This window comes from Coloeus monedula (assembly GCF_965178545.1).
Source record: "Coloeus monedula genome assembly, chromosome: 14".
Classification (NCBI taxonomy): Eukaryota; Metazoa; Chordata; class Aves; order Passeriformes; family Corvidae; genus Coloeus; species Coloeus monedula.
This window is the reverse complement of record NC_138794.1, coordinates 14552757-14572028: the sequence shown is the minus strand read 5'-3', so window position 1 is coordinate 14572028 and position 19272 is coordinate 14552757. Positions and strand designations below refer to the sequence as shown.

The window sequence follows — 19272 nt, the reverse complement described above, 5'->3', positions numbered from 1 at the left end:
GTTTTGAAGAATAATCACATTTGTAGCATTCAGTTCCCCATTTTCCATTATAACCTACATCTAATGCCGTAATGTCTGCGCACTTCGGAGTGTTTTTCACATTCATTCTCACAATATGCCTGTGGGGTAGGAAGCATTATTATCCCTGAAAATGTAATTTCCTTCTGTTGCTGGTAGGGAAGTGAAGCACGGGGCAGGCTATGTGACTTGCCACAAGTCACACGGGAATCAAAGCAGACTGAAATACCTGCCTAGGCAAACACTTTAATCACTCTTTTCTTCTTAAAATAGAAACCGCTTTGGTCGCTGCACAGGGAGCGTGTGACGGCACCACCCCGGCAGCCGCCAGATCCTTCCCGGTGTTACTCTGAAGTGCTTTGGGGCAACGCTTAGGAGTAGGCGAAAAAGTCCCTGTGCTGCAGCTCAGCAAAGAGATGGGTCAAACCTCGGCAGCGTCAGGGAGAACCGGACCCGTGCCGAACCCCTGTGCGCGGCTGTGACACTTGTGAACACGCGCTGTGCGATGGGTGCCGGAGGGACTCCCCCGGCAGCGCGGTGACCGTGCCCGGGGCTCCGAGCCAAGCCAGGGGGGCTCCGAGCCAGGCCAAGGGCCCTCTGGAAAAATAGGTGCGATCGGCCCCGGTGCCGGCCCGTGCTGAGCCGCCGTGAGCGGCGTGAGCGGGGGGGAACCGTGCCGGAGCCCCGCCTGCACCAGGCTGAGCGCCCTGCCCTGCCCTGCCCTGCCCCGCCCGCCCTGCCCGCGGCTCGGCCCGCCGGCGGTCCCGGCCGCGCGGTGCGGGGGTCACCGGTGGGTGCGGCGAAGGTTGCGGGGACACGGGGTGTACGACAGCCGACAGGACACCGCGGTGCAAACACCACTCTATGGCCATGCAACGCGGGGGGACAGAGCCGGGACAGCCTCTGCGCTCACTCACCGGTGACGGCTCAGGGCAGGGCAGGGCTGCCCGCCGCTCCCGCGCATCCCCGCCGCCGGCCGAGCCCCGCTCCGCTCCGGGCGCGCTGCCGCCGCGGGAGCGGCCGTTCCCAAGCGCCGTGCCCGCCGGTGCGCGGCCGGGGCTCGGTCCGCCCGCCCTCCCGGCCGGCTGCGCGGAGCGGAGCGGATGGGATGGGAGCGGCTGGGAGTGGGGCGGCCGCCGCAGGCCGGGCTGCGGGAGCGGGAGCGGTTGCCAGGACGCCGTCACCATGGGAACGCGCTGCCGCCCGGGGTAGGGGGAGCCCTTCGCATCGCCCCCTCCTCGCAGCTATTTCACGGCAGTGCCCGATCCTGGGGAAGCACGGAGGGACGGGAAGGGCCCCGCAAACAGCGGCGCTCCCTGCGGCACGGGGGGCGAGCGGTGCGAACGGAGCGGGGGCCGTGCCTGCGCCTCCCGCGCCAGCAAACGCCGGCCTCCAGACAGAAAGTTCGGCAGTGAAAAACAGCAGTGACTCTTGAGTTTCTAGTGGTGCAAAGGAGCCGAGAGTATGACTGAAAGCACGGGTTTTTCCAGAGCATATATCAAATCCTGTCAGAACACAAGATTATTAAAATCAATGGCAAATATTAGTCTTGTTTATAAAATTTCCATGTTACATTTTCAAACAAGATCTAACATGCAGCTTCAGTAAAATTTCATATATCACAGCAAATAAGATCCATCTGCTTGCCCAGCAGAGGTGTGTCAGCTAAGAGAAAGTATTACTGGAAAAACAAAGTCCACAGAGGGTGTGTCTGCCTTCACTTTTGTTTCCTGCTTGTGTCATTCCTTGGACTTTGATACAACCAACATGGGTAAATAAAGTGTAAGTGAAATCTGAGAAGAACTTACTGCACCAGTTCGCTCTGAAATAGCAGATTGTCTCTGATTTTAGTTAAAATCCATGCCACATCCCATACTGCTGTATAGGCAAACCATTGCAGGATTTGGGAACTAGGTAGATGTGAAGGATAAAAGGGTTATACCATGCACACTCTATTGTAAAAAGCAAGGTGGAGTCTGAATCTACACTCTGATTGACCTATTTATTTTAAAGTAATTCCCACATCAAAGGATCAGGCCAGAAAGAAAACATGCCATAGGTGCTTTGAAAAATATGAACTGAGAGTAGTAAGATTGTAGGATAATTCAGCTTGGAATGAACCTTAGGAGAACACTTGTCCAACCTTCTGCTGCAAGCAAGGTGATTGATGAGGCCAAATACAGTCGTTCAGGGTTTTACCCAGCCTACTCTTGAAAACCTCCAAGGATGGAGACTGTCCAGCTTTGGTGGACAGCCTGTTCCCATGCTTGTTTGGCTGCTGAAGAGAGAACATTTTCTGTGTATCTGGTCTGAACCTCTCTTGTTTGCATTTATATTGTTGTCTTCACCATGTGCCACTATGAAGAGTCCAAATTTGCCATCTTGATGACTTCATCATAGATACTGGAGGGCCCTGTCAGGTCCCCCAAAGTCTGTTTTCATCAGGCTGAGCAAGCCCTGCTTCCTCAGGATCCAGCTCCCAACCATCTCACTGGCCTCTGCTGAACTTGCTCTAGTTTACTGATGTGCATGGCTGTATTCCCTGACCTGGCAAATATCTGGACTAACTTTATGCCCCTGTGTAGTTTTGGTGCACCTAAGTGTTTTTTCTTGCTAAAGGACTGCTTGGATACCCAGTGTTTTCTTGAGTATGTATGTCTGCAGAGTGGGGCTTGAAAGCAAATGGTTAGTTAAAGCAGATCAACTGAAGTTATTTTAATTTAAAAACATAACATTTGTACCTCCTACTGCAGTCTTGAAAATAATACTAAAACGTACCTCCATGCTCGGCTCTCAGCCTGCTTTTTCCCTCTAGCCCTTCTCTGACAACAGTGGAGGTCAAGAGATAGGGAGGGGACATGTGAATTCTTGTTCTTACACTCTTTTCAAGGCATCCACACCACCAGGATTTGAGGCGAATGGTCTTTGGTTTGACCCATACAGATGCTTTTTACATCTTGTGTTATCAGAGATCATTATTTTTTGTACTTGTATCACTTTCTTGATGTTTCTAACTAAAGGAGTGCTAAACTGTTGTATTTTATATCATTACATCTGCAGTGCAATTCATACTGAACATGTAGATTTCTTTTCTTAAAGGCAAATTCATATCACAATCTTTTTATCAAGGCACAACATCAACAATAAAATTAATTTATTCTGGAATCTTCAACTATCTCACTCATTAATTGAGCCCCACTTAAATAATCACAGAATTACAAAACAGAGCAATTTAGACTGGAAGGGACCTCAGAGGGAATATGGTCCAACTCCCTGCTCCAAGCAATGCTAATTTTGATGTTAGATCAGGTTGCCCATCATAGCATAAAGTTGTCATTGTAAAATCTTGTGTAATGTTTCAAAAAATCTCCCTCTGAGGGAAAAAATTATAATCCCTGTAATTTTGTTGTTGGGAATATGCGTAGCTTAACTGAATTCAGTCACAGGAACACAGGAGGCAGAACTCCTCGGTTACCAAGTCCTTGTGGACTTCTTCCAGGTTTATACCAGCCTTGCAAATAACAGCATTATTCATACGTTTTGGTTTGCAGTTGGAGAAAAATTCAACTCCATGAATTCTAAGTATCTTTTACATCTAAGCCTTCTCTTAATCAGATCCAGAGTGAAAGAGCCACATGCTATTTTTCCTCAAAAAGCCTCAAACCAAGCAGTGGATGTAAAAGGGCTGTTGACTTTGTTACTGTACTTTTTACTCCAGTAGTACTTTAAATGGACACGTTGAACACGTTAAGGGCATGTTTTCTGAGCAGAGATGCTGCTCTCATTTGAGGCCAACTATAGGGAGGAAAGAAGAAATTTTATTAGGCACAGAGAATTAGAAAAAGTACAATGATTATACTGTTTTCCAACCTGTCCTAATCACTGAAGTGATTCCATCACATTTTAAGTAATAAAATTCTGCCTTTGTTTTATACATTCCATTTTGTTTCTCCCTCCCTATATTTCACAAAAAGAAGTTGCTGAATCCATTTTTTATTTCCTTTATGTGGAATTCTACATGCTCCAAGTGTAATTGAAGGCAGAGTGTAACCATCTGCAGTTTAGAAGAAAATGTTACAATTCAGAAGTGTCTGTTTATTCTTTGGAAGGCAGATACAGGAAAAAAAACTACACTGAATTTTTAAAGTTTTCTTAATCTAATATAATTGTTCTTCTATTACAAAAGTCCTTCATCTTTGTAAGAAGTACCAGATTATGTGGCTTTCTAACTGAAAGAATGTCTTGTTAAGGTATTAAGCCTTATTCTAATGGCTTTCAAGCATTAATTAATTATTTATTAAATTATTCTGGTCAACAGAAGACAAATATGTGACTTACAAAACTTATTTTAATTATAGTCTTTAAGTAAGAGAAAAGCACTAATGCCTTTTTTTTTTCCTTTGCTGTCATTTTTAGCCAGTTAGAAAGCAGTCAGAGCAGTGCTTATTTAATTAAAATTTCTAGTCTTTTGCAAATTTACTGACTTCTCTTAAGAGTTATTTCTTTCTGAAGCCACAGTAATGTTTTTAGAATGGAGAGCAAGGGAAGGCTTTATTCTGTGGCTTTTCCAGAGATAAAAACCTTGTTCTTTTTTCAGTCAGTTTAGTCTTTACACACTTTAGCACCAGGCTGATCTCTGTTTGGTGCTGGCACACAGTGTCACTCAGGCAGTGGTAGGTGGAAAGGCACGTGTGAGTTGCCAGCTGCACCATGTAGTCACTTCTGCGAGTGCTGAGCCTGGACCAACCCCTGCAGGTCCCAAATGCTAAGCTAATAAACCTCCTTAGGCACTGAAGTGAAGCTTGCCCTTAAATATTTTCCCAAAGCTTAGCACTAGTGATCAATATCAGGAGAATCAAGCAGTGCAACTGTTTGCAGCTACAAAATATCCTCAAAATAATTCTTGATGTTAGCACTTCTGTGCATGAGCTGTAGGTGTTACTAACCAGACTGTCAGACAATACACGCGCTAAAAAAAATGATGGAAGTTCTTGATGCAGGGAATTTTTCTTAAATCTTTTCAAGTTAGGTCTTTGAAAGGCATCCTGTCCATATGAATTTTGATAGAAATGTCTGCACTTCTAAGTTTTGTGGATCATTTAAAAGTACAGAGGTTGCTCTTTACTCTGCTAGAACTCCTCAATATGAAAATGTGGGTTCTGCCTTTCTCAGAGATGATTTGTACACTCTTGGCTGGAGGAGCCCAGGCATGCAGACCATTCAGGCCCACCACCACTAACATTCAGGGGGAAATGCTTTCCCCTGCATCTGAGCAAGGATGTTGAATACGTGTCATTCACGTAATATAGTCAGCTTGGGAATTAGATGTTTATCATTAAAATAAGCAGAATGTTTAAAAGCATGAAAAGAGTTTATTGTGAATTAAACTCTACTTGGTCCACCCAGTGCTTAGCAAAGGTTCATGCAGATGCACAGCACCAGTTCTTTCCACTCCAGAAATTTTGTTGAAAGTCATCTTGTAGTCCATGTAGAGTAGATGGACCCAGTAGCATACATTCACTTCAGTGAACTCAGGACCAGTCTCTCGATTAGCTGGCCAGTGTGGATGCACTTTTTAACTATTCTTCCACAACCTTCTTCCTCATTATTCATAACTTGTTATAAGGATGTTTCTATGTATGTAAACACACATACATACAAATATACATGTCTTAAGAACATTAACCTCTACGTTAAATAGACCCACATCCAAAGCAAATGGAAAAACCTACAAAACCTGTATTGATTTTCTGTCTTCTGTTGGCCCAATATACATACGCTCTCTGCATTCTTGCAGGACTGTTTTCACTGCTTTTTATCACAGTCTCATAATTTTATGTAACATTTCCATGTTCAAATTAAATACTAGGCAAATTATTTTTGTCCTATTTCCATAAAACTGCTGTACTCACCTTCTGTAGAGAATCAAAGTGTGTAACTCATCTCCTATGAGGTTCTGTGCCCTATTAGCACTATCAGATATATTTTTGCTTTAATAGCTGTTGCAGCTCATATTTGCCACCCAGCTATTTTCTCAATTAAAATACTCCCTACTTCTCATATTAATGTCAGCCAACATCCAAGCAATCCACTATGGAAATCCCAAGCTTCACATCATCAGTAATTATACAGTGTAAGCCCAGCTGAGCTGAGAAGTGTTTTGTTTATTCTTCAAAACCAAGGATGAAACATGCCCAAAGCACCACCGTCTGTGGGACATGAGAGGCGGCAGATAAAGAGTTGAAGTTTTGTCCCATTTCTGTATTGTGCACGTCAGGGTGGTTTGAGTTTGTAACACTTGATCAGCCATGTGTTTAATTCTGCACCCCATCACACCTGTCCTGCAGCCAGATCCATAAGGACAAAGCCACATGCTGAACAGCACTGTCCTTCTGCACTGGCAGATCTGGCTGCAGAACCAGCACCTGGCTCAGAGCAGCCAGAGCAGTGCTCTCCTCCAAAAAGCCAGAAGAGAACCTGCTTATGCCTAATCTCTAAATTAGTGTGGATACGAGTCTTCATTTTGTTCATAAAAACAATTAAAATCGAATACATATACATGTACAAACTGCTCCCTATTTTTTCCAATAATTGCACTTCTTTTTAATCAGAAATAAACGAAATCCCAGTACAATCTATTGATGAAAACCAGGATCTGTACCCATTGGGAGTGGTTTTCAAAGTGGTTTGGAAGCAGTATCAACATATGACTCGGGGTCTGGCTGTTGTTATGATTGTTACATGATGTTGTTTCCATTTTATTTATATTCTGGCTTAGAAGTGGAGTTAGAAATCCATTGCAGCCAACGCTACGGCTTCAAGCCTGAGGTGAAACGTTTGTTAACAGGACTGCAGTAGTCAGCTTCGGGCGGGTTTACCGATTTGATCGCGTAGAAAGCGCAGTCCCTGGAAGTTGTGCTGGTTGTGTTCTGGTCAGAACGAGCTGAGCAACGTGGAGCAGATGCCGGTTCCCTGCAGGCACCTGGGTTGTTTCGCATCTGTGAGATGCCTGTAGGACTTGTTTCAGCATCCACCTGGTGACAAGATGCGTCGTACTTTCCAGTGTTTCCAGGGATTAGCAGCACTTTAGTTCTGTGGGTACGCGGGAGGAGGGCAGCACACGCAGCACGCTTGCGGGGGCACGGCCGCCCCCGCTGGCTTAAGGGCTGTCAGCGCTGCGCGGCGGGTGCTTATCGCGGGGTGCGGCGGGTGCTTATCGCGGGGTGCGCCAGGAGCAGCGGCCGCCCGCGCTCTAGGCCGGAGCTCGCAGGCCGCGCGCGCCGGGATTCCCTCAGGGAATGACGTCCCGGCGGAGCGCGGCCATTGGCTGCGCTACGGCGAGTTCTCCATTTATGGACACATCGCCCGCGCGGGGCAGCCCAAGCCCGAGTCCCGCGGTGCTTATCCCCTCCGGCCCCTGCCCCACACCGTTCGCCGTCTCCGGCCCCGCCCCGGCCCCGCCCGGCCGGGAGCTGCGCGCGCGGGGAGGGCGGAGCCGCTGCCCCCTCCCCTCCCCTCCGCCCGCCCGTCCCTCCGTCCCGGGGCGCCGGCGTGTCTGGGCAGAGCTGTCGGGCAGCGCAGCGCCGAGGAGCAGCGATGGTGAGCGGGGAGCTCGGCAAGGGGCCGAGCGGGGCCGGGGCAGCTGTGGCGGGGCCGGGGCCCGCGGGGCGGCGGCGGGAGTGCGGCTGTCGCGTCCCCTCGCGCAGTGCCGGGAAGGGGCCGTGGCATCGCTCCGTGTCCCGCTCCCAGCCGGGGAGCGGTTGTGTAACAGCGCCGGCCTGTGGGAAGCCGGGCCGTGCCAGGCACTTGCCGGGGGCCAGCGGCTGCCGGCCCTGCAGACCGGAGTCGGTTCCCTTAGTCGTGTCCCGAGCCCGCCCGTCCCATCGCGGGGCGCGGGCAGGGCCGGCGCCGCCTGTGGAGCACGAGCCGCGTCTCCCGCTCTCTCCCCCCGCTTGGGATCTGAAGAGGTTTTGGATGTTGGTGTCCTCGGGTGGGAACAGTCGTGTGGCCGGGAAACGCCACGGCGTGGTTGAACAACAGGTGACGCCTCTCTGGGTCAGAGGGCGCTGGCGGGAGGGGTCTCGGCGGTAGAGCCGCATCCCCGCCTCACGGTGCCCGGTGCTCCCGCCGAGCCGAGTGCCGGTGTCACTCCGGTCCCTTCCCCGGCGGCGGGAGCACTCAGGTGTGCCGCAGAGGCGGCTCCCGAACGCGGGAGCTTGGGCACCGCCGCTGCTGGGGCTGTGCCCTGCTGGTGTGACGAGGGGACGCGATGTCAGGAAAACACCTCAGTGCTAGACTGAGGGAAGATTGAGGTTCGGCGGGTGAACCTGGTTTGTCTTTAGTAATGCCTCCTGATGACTGATAATAGCTTTCATCCTGAAGTAATCCAAGTAACGATTATGTCTACCTGTTACACAGGAACTGAGAACAAGTTGTGAAAAATCCCGTGGGGTAATAAACTAGGCTAAAATCCGTAACTTTTAAACAAGTAATTTATTTAAAACTGTTTTAAAGTAGAGTACTAAAGATCTGAGTGTTAAGATACTTGAAAAACTTTTGCAGTATTTCTGCTAAAGCTTAACTAAGGTTGGATTTTAAAGACTGACCAGCCTAGTTCTTGTGTATTCAGAACTTAACTCCCAATACATTTTCAAGGATGCCTTTCTTACTGTCATTGCCTCTGCTTTGACTTCCTGAGTCAAGTACAGTTGCACCTCGTTACACCTATGTGGAGCACAAGTCTTTGCTTTAAATAAAGCATCGCAGAAGTTAGGAAGCTAAAACTTTTCTTGAAGTCAGGCATGATAGTACCAACTAGCTCTCATAAACCTGTTTTTGGTAAGGAGCTTTGAATAAGATAGGTACTTATGTTCCCTGGGGGCTGATTGTTTCACCAGGTGATTCAAATCAACTCGTTTGCCTTAACCTTTGCCCCTCAAGTACCTGCTATGTCACAGACACCTGTGGCACATATGGGCTCCTTGGCTGGGTCATTGCTTAGACTGCTGACGTGTTAAATGGGATTGGAAGTCTTTGGTGCAGGTGCTTCAGAGATGTCTGCCTGTTACCAGTAATACTTTGAGATTAGTCTGTTAGTTGATCTGCTGTGGACTCCATTAATTCCTTTTTAATGAAAGGTTTTAATCAAAGTACTTTTTGTAAATACATATAACTAACTGGCAATATACTCTGTGAGATTTACTTTATCAAAATAAGAGAATTACTTTCTTCCACAAGATACACTTTTTAGGGATGTATTCAGACAATTATCCTCCAGCTTTTAATTTGATATTGAAGTAGTTTTTCACTGTGACAGCTCAAACTAATATGAATTAAGTTATGAATTATTTAATATTTTTAGATTATTGGTAAGTAATTACTACAATAAAACCAGAAAAGAATATTTTTGAAAGTGCTGCTTTTTCAAATAATTATGCCTAAACAATTGTTTGATAGTCATTAGAAGGTAGTATTTTGTAACTTAGTTGGCAGAAGGATTGCCTGGCAGTACTTAAAATGACTGCTGATGAACATGAATCATGCTACTAATATCCTGAAACTTTATACTCATTCTCTGTGCTGTATAAAAACCTCGCAGTATTCTCCTTATTTTTGTCTTAACAGTTTTGATGTCTGGAGGGTGAAAGAAGATGAATGTTGGAAGTGTTTTGTGTTTTCTAAATTGAGTCTTTTCTGCCGTTTCTTCACTGTAAACCTCAGAGTGACCCTTTGCTGTTCTGACAGGGTCCCCAGTGCAGGGTGCTGAGTTGCCACTGACATCAGGTGCTGTTGGTGCTTCTTGGGCCATCTGATAGAGCAGAACAGATACCGGTGCCACTGGTCTGTCACTGGTGCCTTCTCCAGTCCCTGCCGTGGTGCACTGCCCCGCCCAGCTCACCCTGCAAAGCTCTGTGCACTTAGCAATATGTCTGTTTCTTTTTGCTGGTTTATTTTTAATCTAGATCAGTATCTATGTCAAGTTAACAGTGTGGTTTCAGGAGGAGATCTGCTAGCATGGAATGGGTGAGCTGTTTCATGGCTGTACGTGGCAGTACAAGGTGGGAATAAGCAACAGCAGGGCAAAACTGTAGTAAAGCTAACAAGTCTAAGGAACATCTGGCAACTTGAAATTTTTCTCTTGAAATGCATCTATTTTGTTGACTTTGTATTTCAATGTTTTAAATTCAAAATTAAAAAATCCTTAAAGCCTCTAACATCTTAGCTGCAGTTTGTAAGCCTTCAAAAACTGGGTATTACATCAGTGCCAAGTAGTCCCACTCCAGTGAAGGACTCTATCCATAATGTGCAGGAAACCTCATGATGAAACTAAGCTGGAACTTGCTTGAAAGGGAAGCATATGGTCAGCTGAACTTTATGCTGTTATACTGTGAGTTTGAACCTTCATGTCATGGGGTAGTTCATGGAGATGCATTGGAGGATCTTGAATTGGATAGAGAATCTGTACCACATTACAAAAATTATCTTGGACCTTTAGTTTAAAGTAGCTCTTTAGTCTTCAGGGAAAGATTGTTCCTCTGAGTACTGTCAGCTGGCTTTGACTCTTCTAAGGATAAAACTTTGAATGTCAATCAGCAAATATTTTCTAAGGCGTACTATATTTAGGAAAAAAGCCAACCACAAAATCAAATAAATGCTCCCCCCAACAACAACCCAATAGTGACCAACTTTGACTGATTTTGCATAATCTCTGTTCCAGAGTACTTTTACTGAAGTTTTGTACCAATTTGTTGGGCAGAGTGAGAAGGGAAAGCTCCCAAGAGAAGACAAGATCAGCAGTACCTAGATTAGCTCACAAATTGTCGAGCAAGGCAGGATTGTCTAACACGCTTATGTTAAAAAACCCAGTGTGTTTCTCTGTTACCTTTAACCAGTATTTCAATGCTGAGCAATTTTCTGTAACACTGCATTCAGTTTGTGCATTTTATCTGGGCATACTTGCTGTCTTCTTGTTTCCACCTCTTGAGCAAAGACGGAAGGCTGACTTTTAAAAAGGAACTTTTTTATAGCAATTTGACATCAGAAGAGGGCAGATATTTATAGCCCAGTCCAAAGAAGCTGAGATGTCTTGATTCCGTGTAGTGCCTATGAAAATCTGCAGAAATTAAAGACTGGATTAGCCTGAGGGGACTTGCTGGCCTTTAGGATTTGGTCCTGAAATAGTGAATGTGAGATGGGACCTGGGAGCTTATATTATCTTAAGTCTTTTTTTTCTGCAGGGAAGTCACAAGCAAGACAGTGATGCTTCTGTATTTGAAGGGTGCTTTTCTGTCTGGTGTTGCAGACAGTAGCCTAAGCTCAAACCTTGCTCTCTGCCAAATGTGGAATACTAGGGAGGGTAACAGCATGTGCTTTACGTTATGTCTAGAGGTGCATTAATGGAAAAATCTTCCAGCTATCTGATATTTCTTTCTGGCTGATGTATAAAATATACTAAAACACAGCAGCATGTTAAGTAGTAAAGCTAGTGATTCATACTTGATGTGTTTTTTTAGGCTTGCATTGTGTGCATGCTTGTCTTTGTTTAGGTCTCTAGAATGATTTATGGATATATTGTGTTTGTTAGAGCACTTTTTTAGAAGACACTAATATATGCAGAATGTTACCCAAATGCAACTTTTGCTGCTGAAAACTGAACATGTGATTGTGTATTTCTTATATCTTAAGCATTTTTCTCATCATCTCTTTTGCCTTCCAGATATGTTCTACATACATAACTAATTTATTGTGAAAGATGGGGTAGCAATGCTATTAGTAGTTTAACTAAACTATTTGCAACCACTTTTTCTTACCTTAAAGGAATAACATTCACCAGTCTCAGTGCCTTATTCTTAAAGCATTGCTGCATATGTGGCATGGGTGAAGTTAAAATGAGTTTTGTCATAGTTAGCACATGGAATGTTAAGCTTTTATGAGTTTTCAGTAAAATCTTAGTAATGTTCCCATCTTAACATGGAAAGTATGTTACCTTGCTTAAAAAGTTGTACATCTCTTTAGAGAACTGTTACTATCACCTTTTGTAATATAAAATTGACTTCATAAATACCTGTATATTCTCTTTTCAGTTGTAGGAGTGAAGTCTAAAAGTGTAATTGATCTAAATGGTCATGCACTGCTCTATCCAAGGTATATCGTAAAGAATAAAGGTTTTGGTAATTTCAGCATAAGGAATATTAAATACCTGCATGTTTGGATTTGTATTCTAATATAGTATGCATGTATCCATTAATGATACTAATGTATAGAACATGTAAATAAACATCTTCAGAGTTACAGAAGAATCCTTAATATTAAAAAAGCCTAACTTAGTTGCTGCATGTGATGAGGAAGGGAGCAAAAAGATAAGAGGTGGTCTTTCCACCTTGGCTTCTTGCTCTTACTTTACCAGGCTAACCCTGGGAGTGAGTTTCCTGTAGTTACCTGAAGAGTTCTGACGCAGATCATTGTAGTTCTGCTGATGGAGACCAGCCTGGGATTGGCGTGCAAGTTGTCAGATTTTTGCTTACCCTTTGTTTCTCGTTATTGCCACAATAAATGGCTTATAAACGACAAATTCATGTGCTTTCCTTTTCAGTTTCCTAAAACACTCTTATAATGCAACACCTCAGTCTGCTTTTTTTAGGAAGCTGCATTCCAGATCTAGGTGGTGTGTGGCTACTGAAAGGCATTAAGAACTGTATTAGAAAGGGATTTTGCACCTAATTAACAAGGGTTTTGTTCTGGGAATTAACTGTGCAAAACTAGAAGCAGTAAAATTGAAGCTTTTGGAACTGGGAGGAGTGTGTGTGTATATGTGTGTGCTACAAAAATAAGGATTTGGAAAATATTTCAGCTCCTCTGCAAGCACAGAAATCCGGGCGTAGGCTTTGGTAAGAAAGGGTTGGCTAGCGTTACTGTTAGTTCTTTGAATTAAGCCGCGTTGTACTATCTAAACTCTCACCATGGATATGAGCAGCAAAGGTTTACCCCAGCGTAAAAGGCTAAACGTTTTAGGGAAAATCGTGTAAGGGTTCTCTCATACATTTTCTCGTCTGTTGGAGGCCATTTACTTCCTCACTAGCTGTGGTCTGCCAAGGAGCTTTTCTGGTTGATGCTGGTCACTAGCAAATGACCAGCATTCTTATCGACTCTGCTGGAAGTGGGTTTTTGTACTGCATGTGTATGGGGAAGTAGTCCAGGTGTATGGGGTGCCTGCTAACTTTTGGAACTGCTGTAGTCAAAGAACTCTAGGTAGCTGTAGTGTGTTGTTTGGCTTTTATTATTTCTACTATGGCTGTAAAAGTATTTGTAAATATCAGAGAAATATGGCAGGAAGTAAACAAGAATTTTCTCCCTTTGTTAAGATGAGAACTAAGAGGTGTCTCTGAGGACTTGTTCAGGCATTCACCTCAATCTCAGCCTCCCGTGGTGCTCCTGCGTCAGCTTGGGTGTGAGGAGCTTATTTTGGTCAGACCTTCCTGGGCTCGGTTCAGTCTTTCCCATCTCCTGCTGCCTTCCCCACGTTCCTGAGATGCCAATTACTGTCCTGCCCAGGAAGTACGGTTGTCATTCCTCTCCTGACTCATCCTCATCTTCTAGCTTTCCCATCCTCCACCTGCTGCTTTCCTCCCTCACATCTTTAAAACTGTGAATACCCCCTGGGGACACCAGGTGTGCAGTCAAGTCCTAGCAGTGCATGGGATCCATTCTGTCTGCTTGACTAAGTCACTGCTGTGATAGGAAAAGGTATCTTAGTCTACAGCTTTTCCACACACTGAACCTTTCTACCTCTTCTGTTAAATATGCTTCATATGAATGTGTAAATGGCTTTGGGGTTTGATGGTGTCTTCTACACAAGCAACACATCTAAACCCAAGATAATTTAATGTAAACAGCCTAGGAAGAAGGGTATGGGTAAGGGTTTTTTTTCCAAAGACACAGCAGCATTTGGTTGATACTAAAACCATTTGTGGATTGGGTTCATAAATTATGAAGTGTGTTTTTATCAAATTCTGAATTTAATTTTTTTTAGTTGAAAGTGAAAGTACTTTTTTAAACAAAACAAATGTGAGAACTGACAAGGAAAGCAGTGTTGGCAATTGGAGTGTGAGTCAGAGCTATCAGAAGTGATGCTTATTGGGAAGCCTACTTACAGGGTGCTTTTAAAGCACAAAGACTTACCTATTAACATAACTTCCTAAATGTGAACTTGAAAGTTAAAGCCGGATGTTAGCAGATCTTGAGCATGCTTCATGATCGACACTGTCCTGGAAGTGTCCAAAGGATTATAAAATAGGTCTGGTGCTCTGCTATCCTGTCATGTCTGATTTTTTCAGCTGCCAGAAGTGTCTGGTGAAAGCCACTTCTGGCCGTCGGGGAACAGTGCAGTGGCTTTGGGATGGAGTGATGATAGATGTTTTTCTTTAGACTCCTTCAAAAAAAGGGAATGTAAATAGTTTAGGCAAAAGCATGTGCTTCTAGAAGCTATTTTCATGCCTTTTTTCGGCAATCTGAAGTCTAAATGAGAGGTTTTTGTTGGCATCCTTCAAGCAGGATTAGCAGTCTCACAGTGACTTGCTGCACTTGTCCCTGTACAGGAAGTGTGGGGCTTTTTTTTCCTTGCCAGCTCAGAACCACTCACTGAATCACTGTCATCAGCTGAGCCTGAGTCTGTAACCACTTCTTGGTCAGCCTTGTCTAATTTAAGTGTTGAAGTCATATTCAAGTCTGAACAATGCAGCCTGATACCCTCTATAAAACAAGGAAAATGTTTTCAACAGCTTTAAAGTCTTTCCTGCTTGTGTCTTATAAAATATGCTGCCTGATGTTTGATCTTGCACCCTAGGACAGTCTTCTGTTTTCAGTTTGACATTCCACAATATTTGTGAGGCTTTAAATTCTACGCAGCTTACCAATGCACACTGTTATCTTTTGCAGTGATTGATGTCTTTTCTTATGCTTTGCGTTGGATATTGCTAATAGCAGAAATACAGAAAGATGGAAGTTGGAACTTCTTGTTAGTAATATATTTGCAGTGCCAAGTGGTAGTCAAGAACTTGTCTCATCTTGTTTTGTTTTGGTTTTTTTTCCTGCCTTGAAGGATACAAGTCTGCACAAATGCTTAAGTGCTTCCAAATTTGCTTTTGCAATAACTTGCAACCCTATGTTCTTCCCAACTTTGTAATGAAGTGCACAGATGCAAAGTGTGTTTAATGCTGCCAACACATTTGGAGTCCCTAGGATTGTGAGCCCTGGACTCTTTGATAGCTCATCTGCTGTGGAAGTACTATTGCTCTGTAGTAGGAACATTCTGAGGACGAAAGTTTACCTTGGTATTCTAAACATCTTTGAGCTGTTGTGCTTCTGGCACATACTAGCATGGTCACCTCCTGATCACTTGGATTTTGGACTAGCTTGTTGCAGGTATTTTGATATATGAACTGGAAAATACTTCCTTTGCTAAATGGAAGCAGTGTTCTTGAGGCATATTGAAAGAGAACTTTCGCTAAACCTAATCTTAAAGGCCATTTCATGGGACTCAAAAGCAAGTGCATACTTCTAAGTTTAAGTATTTGTTTTTTCTTTCAGTATTTGAGAAGCATTTGATTTGTCTCTTAATTAATTGTGAAAGAATTTGTTCTCCTGTACTAATCCCCGCCTGTATTCAGTACATACCTAAAGAAAGAGAAATGTGCATAAGTATTTATAACAGTAATTGAAAACAGTCATACTTATACTACAGATATACTTAGATTAAATGGAGAATTAAAAATGTGATTAGATTCATTCCAGAAAGGATGTAAAGCTACAAAACCACCTGTTCTTGCTTTCAGAGCACAGAGGTACAGGCTGTCTACATAGTCTGAATTAGTAGATAATTCTGTGGTATGTTCTGGTAAGGCAAATGAAACAAGGATTTTTGCGTAATTATTTCTGCTGTCTAGCTAAGTGTAGATCATGTTTTTGAAGGAGTCAGTGATAGGATGCAATCGTCTAATATCGGAAAAAATAATTAGTCATGGGAATCCATAGTTATATTAGACCCTTGTATCATACTTAATTTTGTATTTTTTGTTGATTCTTGATAGTGCAGTTTGTATGAGAGCAAGTTAAGTTCATACACTACTCCTTAAACTTTGGATATCTTTCCTACAATAATTTGAATTAAAAATTTGGATACTATGAAAACTGATATATTACTATGCGTGATTTTTTTACATACGGCTTCTGTACCATGAAATATCCCACTTCCCATGTAAACTTGATTAGTTCCTGAATTCTGAATTGCCTGAATCCAAGAAAACAAATATTTGACTTTGCCAGTTAAAATGTAGTGCATCCACTAAGAACAGAATTACTTCAGCTAGATTTATTTTCTCTGCTTAAAAACTGTGCCTCACAGTCATGTTTCCACGACTCAATGCAGTGTTGTTGGTAGTCTCCAAAGCCTTTTTCAGTGCCTCCCCTCAAATTTAAGTATGCACTGGCATCTGCTATATTGGTTAGTAATTGCTAGATTCAGCAAACCAAAGATTCCTACAAAAACCTTCTGGTCTTTCAAAAATAGCTTCTCAGAGTAGGGCAATTTGGATGTGTTCAGTTTTTGAGGGGATCCTGGCTGTTTTTTGTGTATCCTGCAGGACTTGAGTAGACTGAAGTAAGTTGCCTTTTTGGAATTGATTGGCCCTGGTGGAGGGGGTAGCATCAGCCTCCTGCTATAGAGGAGCAGCATAAATCTGCTGAGAAATCTATTGCAAAGGAGCTAAAAATGCATAATTCTGTCCTGAGCTGTACCCAGACTGTTGGCCATTATTTGCTCTGCTGTTGGCTTTGCAAAGCTTCTCTTCCTGTGTTTTCCTGGGTAGCTGGGAGTTAAGAATCACAGCTGTCTGCTGCCACCTTTGGTGGGTGCACAGGCAAGGGGTGGCATTGGCACACAGTGCTGCTGTGGGGTCTCCCAGCTAAGGATGGGACTCAGCAACCCTTTGGGCATGTTTGGTGGCCAGTACTTGCCAATGGCTGAGGGCAAAGTCCAGGCAGGAACGGTGGTTCAGAGCCCTGTCAGAACCCAGGGCCCATGTTGGTGATTCTGGTTATAGGAAGAGACTGCCAGCAAATAGAAGTTGGAATAACTTCTACAAACTGTGCTATTTGTTATGTTTTTTTAAGAATTAGACTTGACATGGGGAAAAAGTGAACTGGAATGTTTTATAACAAATGGAGATCCAGTTATGGCTGTGTGTATGCCTGTGGAGGTCTGGGCTGAGGTCTGGCCTTTAATGAGCGAAAACTTGAGCTCCATTTGAAGCAGAGTTGGGAGTGGGGAGAATGACTTCATTGTAGGAGAGGCCACTGCATTTGCTGTTTTGCTGTGCTTTAGTTGTTTCTTGTCTCAGCATTCAGTTGCAACCACAGAGTTTGGAGCATGAACCATTTTCAGATGAGAAGGAAAGCAGGGATTGGTCTTCAGCAGAGCAAGCCAGGTCAGAAGTGTACCTCCAAGCGAAAGAGGACTTGACAATACCTGAGTATCCAGTATGTGAAACTCGAGATAATGCTGAGTACTGTTTCTAACAACTGAGCCTGGTTTCTTAAGCAGCTTAGATATTTGTATATAACTGTCAGTCTTGTCTCTCTGCATTCTGTGGTCTATATCTGCATGGCAATAAAGGACTAGATTCAGTGTATTGGAGAAAATAAGGATTTGCCCAGTTTGATACTTGCTTTAAATAAAAAATCAGCATATCTTCTGGTATGTGGTCAGCAAAACTTATATTTGATAAAACTGAAATGTCTTCTGTTGTGGTTAAAAAAAAAGAATATACAATAAAGGAGGTTAATCTGTTCTAGCTTGAAGCTGCCTTCAAGCACTCAGAATATGTGTTCTCTGCAGGGCTTACTACAGCCTCCGGTGACTTTGACCTCAGTCTCAGGAATATGTAATGAAGTGTGTGAGCCTCTTATGAGGCTATAAAGTGGTTGCACTTAAGTAGCACAGAGAGAACGGATTAATTATTTCACATAGATAGGACTGTTGGTAACTGGCAGTTTTAATATTGAAAGGAGTACCTGGTTTGCCAGTTCCAGTGTTAGCTACCCAGCTGACTGCTCCAGGAGTCTTAATGCTGTTCCCATGAGTACTGTTTGTTAAAGCTTTTCTAGTGGTAATAGGAATTCTGGTTCCAAGGTTCTTAATGCCTGAAATACCAGCACACCCAGTCCACAGAGACCTGATCTCAATATGCAGAATAAGTTCATGACCAGCAGTGGTTTCTTCCTGTCGTTTACTTTGTGTTTTTATTCTTGGTACATTCTAGGAGTGCTTGAGAGGAAGCAGGACAGTGGCTACTTATTCCCATATTTGGTATTGTTCTAGACAGAATGGACATCCCTCACTAAAAGAAAGGGGTGATACAGTGTTCCTGGACAATTTAACCTGCCTCCAACCATGGCTTAATCTTGGCAGAGTCACAGGGGTCCATTTCCTTTGCAGGTGTACACATTGCAGTTTTCTGTCTGGAGTTACAGTGGTGGTTGGTGACACTGGTGGGGTCCCTTAAGATAAGTGGGCCTGACTCTGACTCTTCAGAATACTAAGAGCTTGTATTTACGTGGTTACAAATCCTTGATCTCCAGTGGAGCTTCCATTGGTCTACACGTTAGTAGTGGTGTATTTTGTCTTATAAAGAGGTGGAATTAGTGAGTGTTACTAAGTACATTTAGTGAAATGAACACTCAAGTCTAACTGTGGAAAAGGAAACAATATTTAGAACATCAACTCACTTGCATCTCCTAACTTTCTTCTTGGTATTTTTCCTGAGACCTTTACTGGGAAGGGCTTATGTCTTCTCTACAGATTTAGGGGTGAAGAGGGAACCCCAAGCCCTAAATCTGCTTTCTTAAATGGTCTCTATTAAAGCCGTATTGGGAAAGAAGCAAATACAATATATTTCAGAAAAGCACTGTAATCACTGACAATGTAGGCACTACTTCGTGCTGGAATAGCAGGCTACCTTACCTGCTGTCATGCAATTCACCTGTAAAAAGACAAACTAAGGACTGCAGAAATTAATTGTTATTTTAGTAGTCCTGACACTGACCTTTTCTTGTTCTTAATTATTGAAATCTCTGCTTAAACTGAGAGTAAGTAAGTTCAGCTGCATGTGTCAGAATGCCTAAAATTAATCCTTTATGGATACAGTATTGACAGAACTAAAAACTTCCAGTTCTGAATAAGAAAGGAATGTCTGAAATCCA

At 43.6% G+C, this 19272-nt stretch overlaps 1 protein-coding gene across 1 annotated transcript in view; it reads left to right on the top strand.

Moving 5' to 3' along the window:
* Nucleotides 1-7528: 7528 nt before the first annotated feature.
* The window catches only part of MYO1E (myosin IE), a 77585-nt gene continuing 65841 nt past the window's right edge, over nucleotides 7529-19272 (top strand). Inside the window, exon 1 of the mRNA XM_082290987.1 lies at nucleotides 7529-7617. Coding sequence (XP_082147113.1) covers nucleotides 7615-7617 — 3 coding nt within the window. The 5' untranslated portion in view covers nucleotides 7529-7614. The remainder of the gene's footprint in view (nucleotides 7618-19272) is intronic.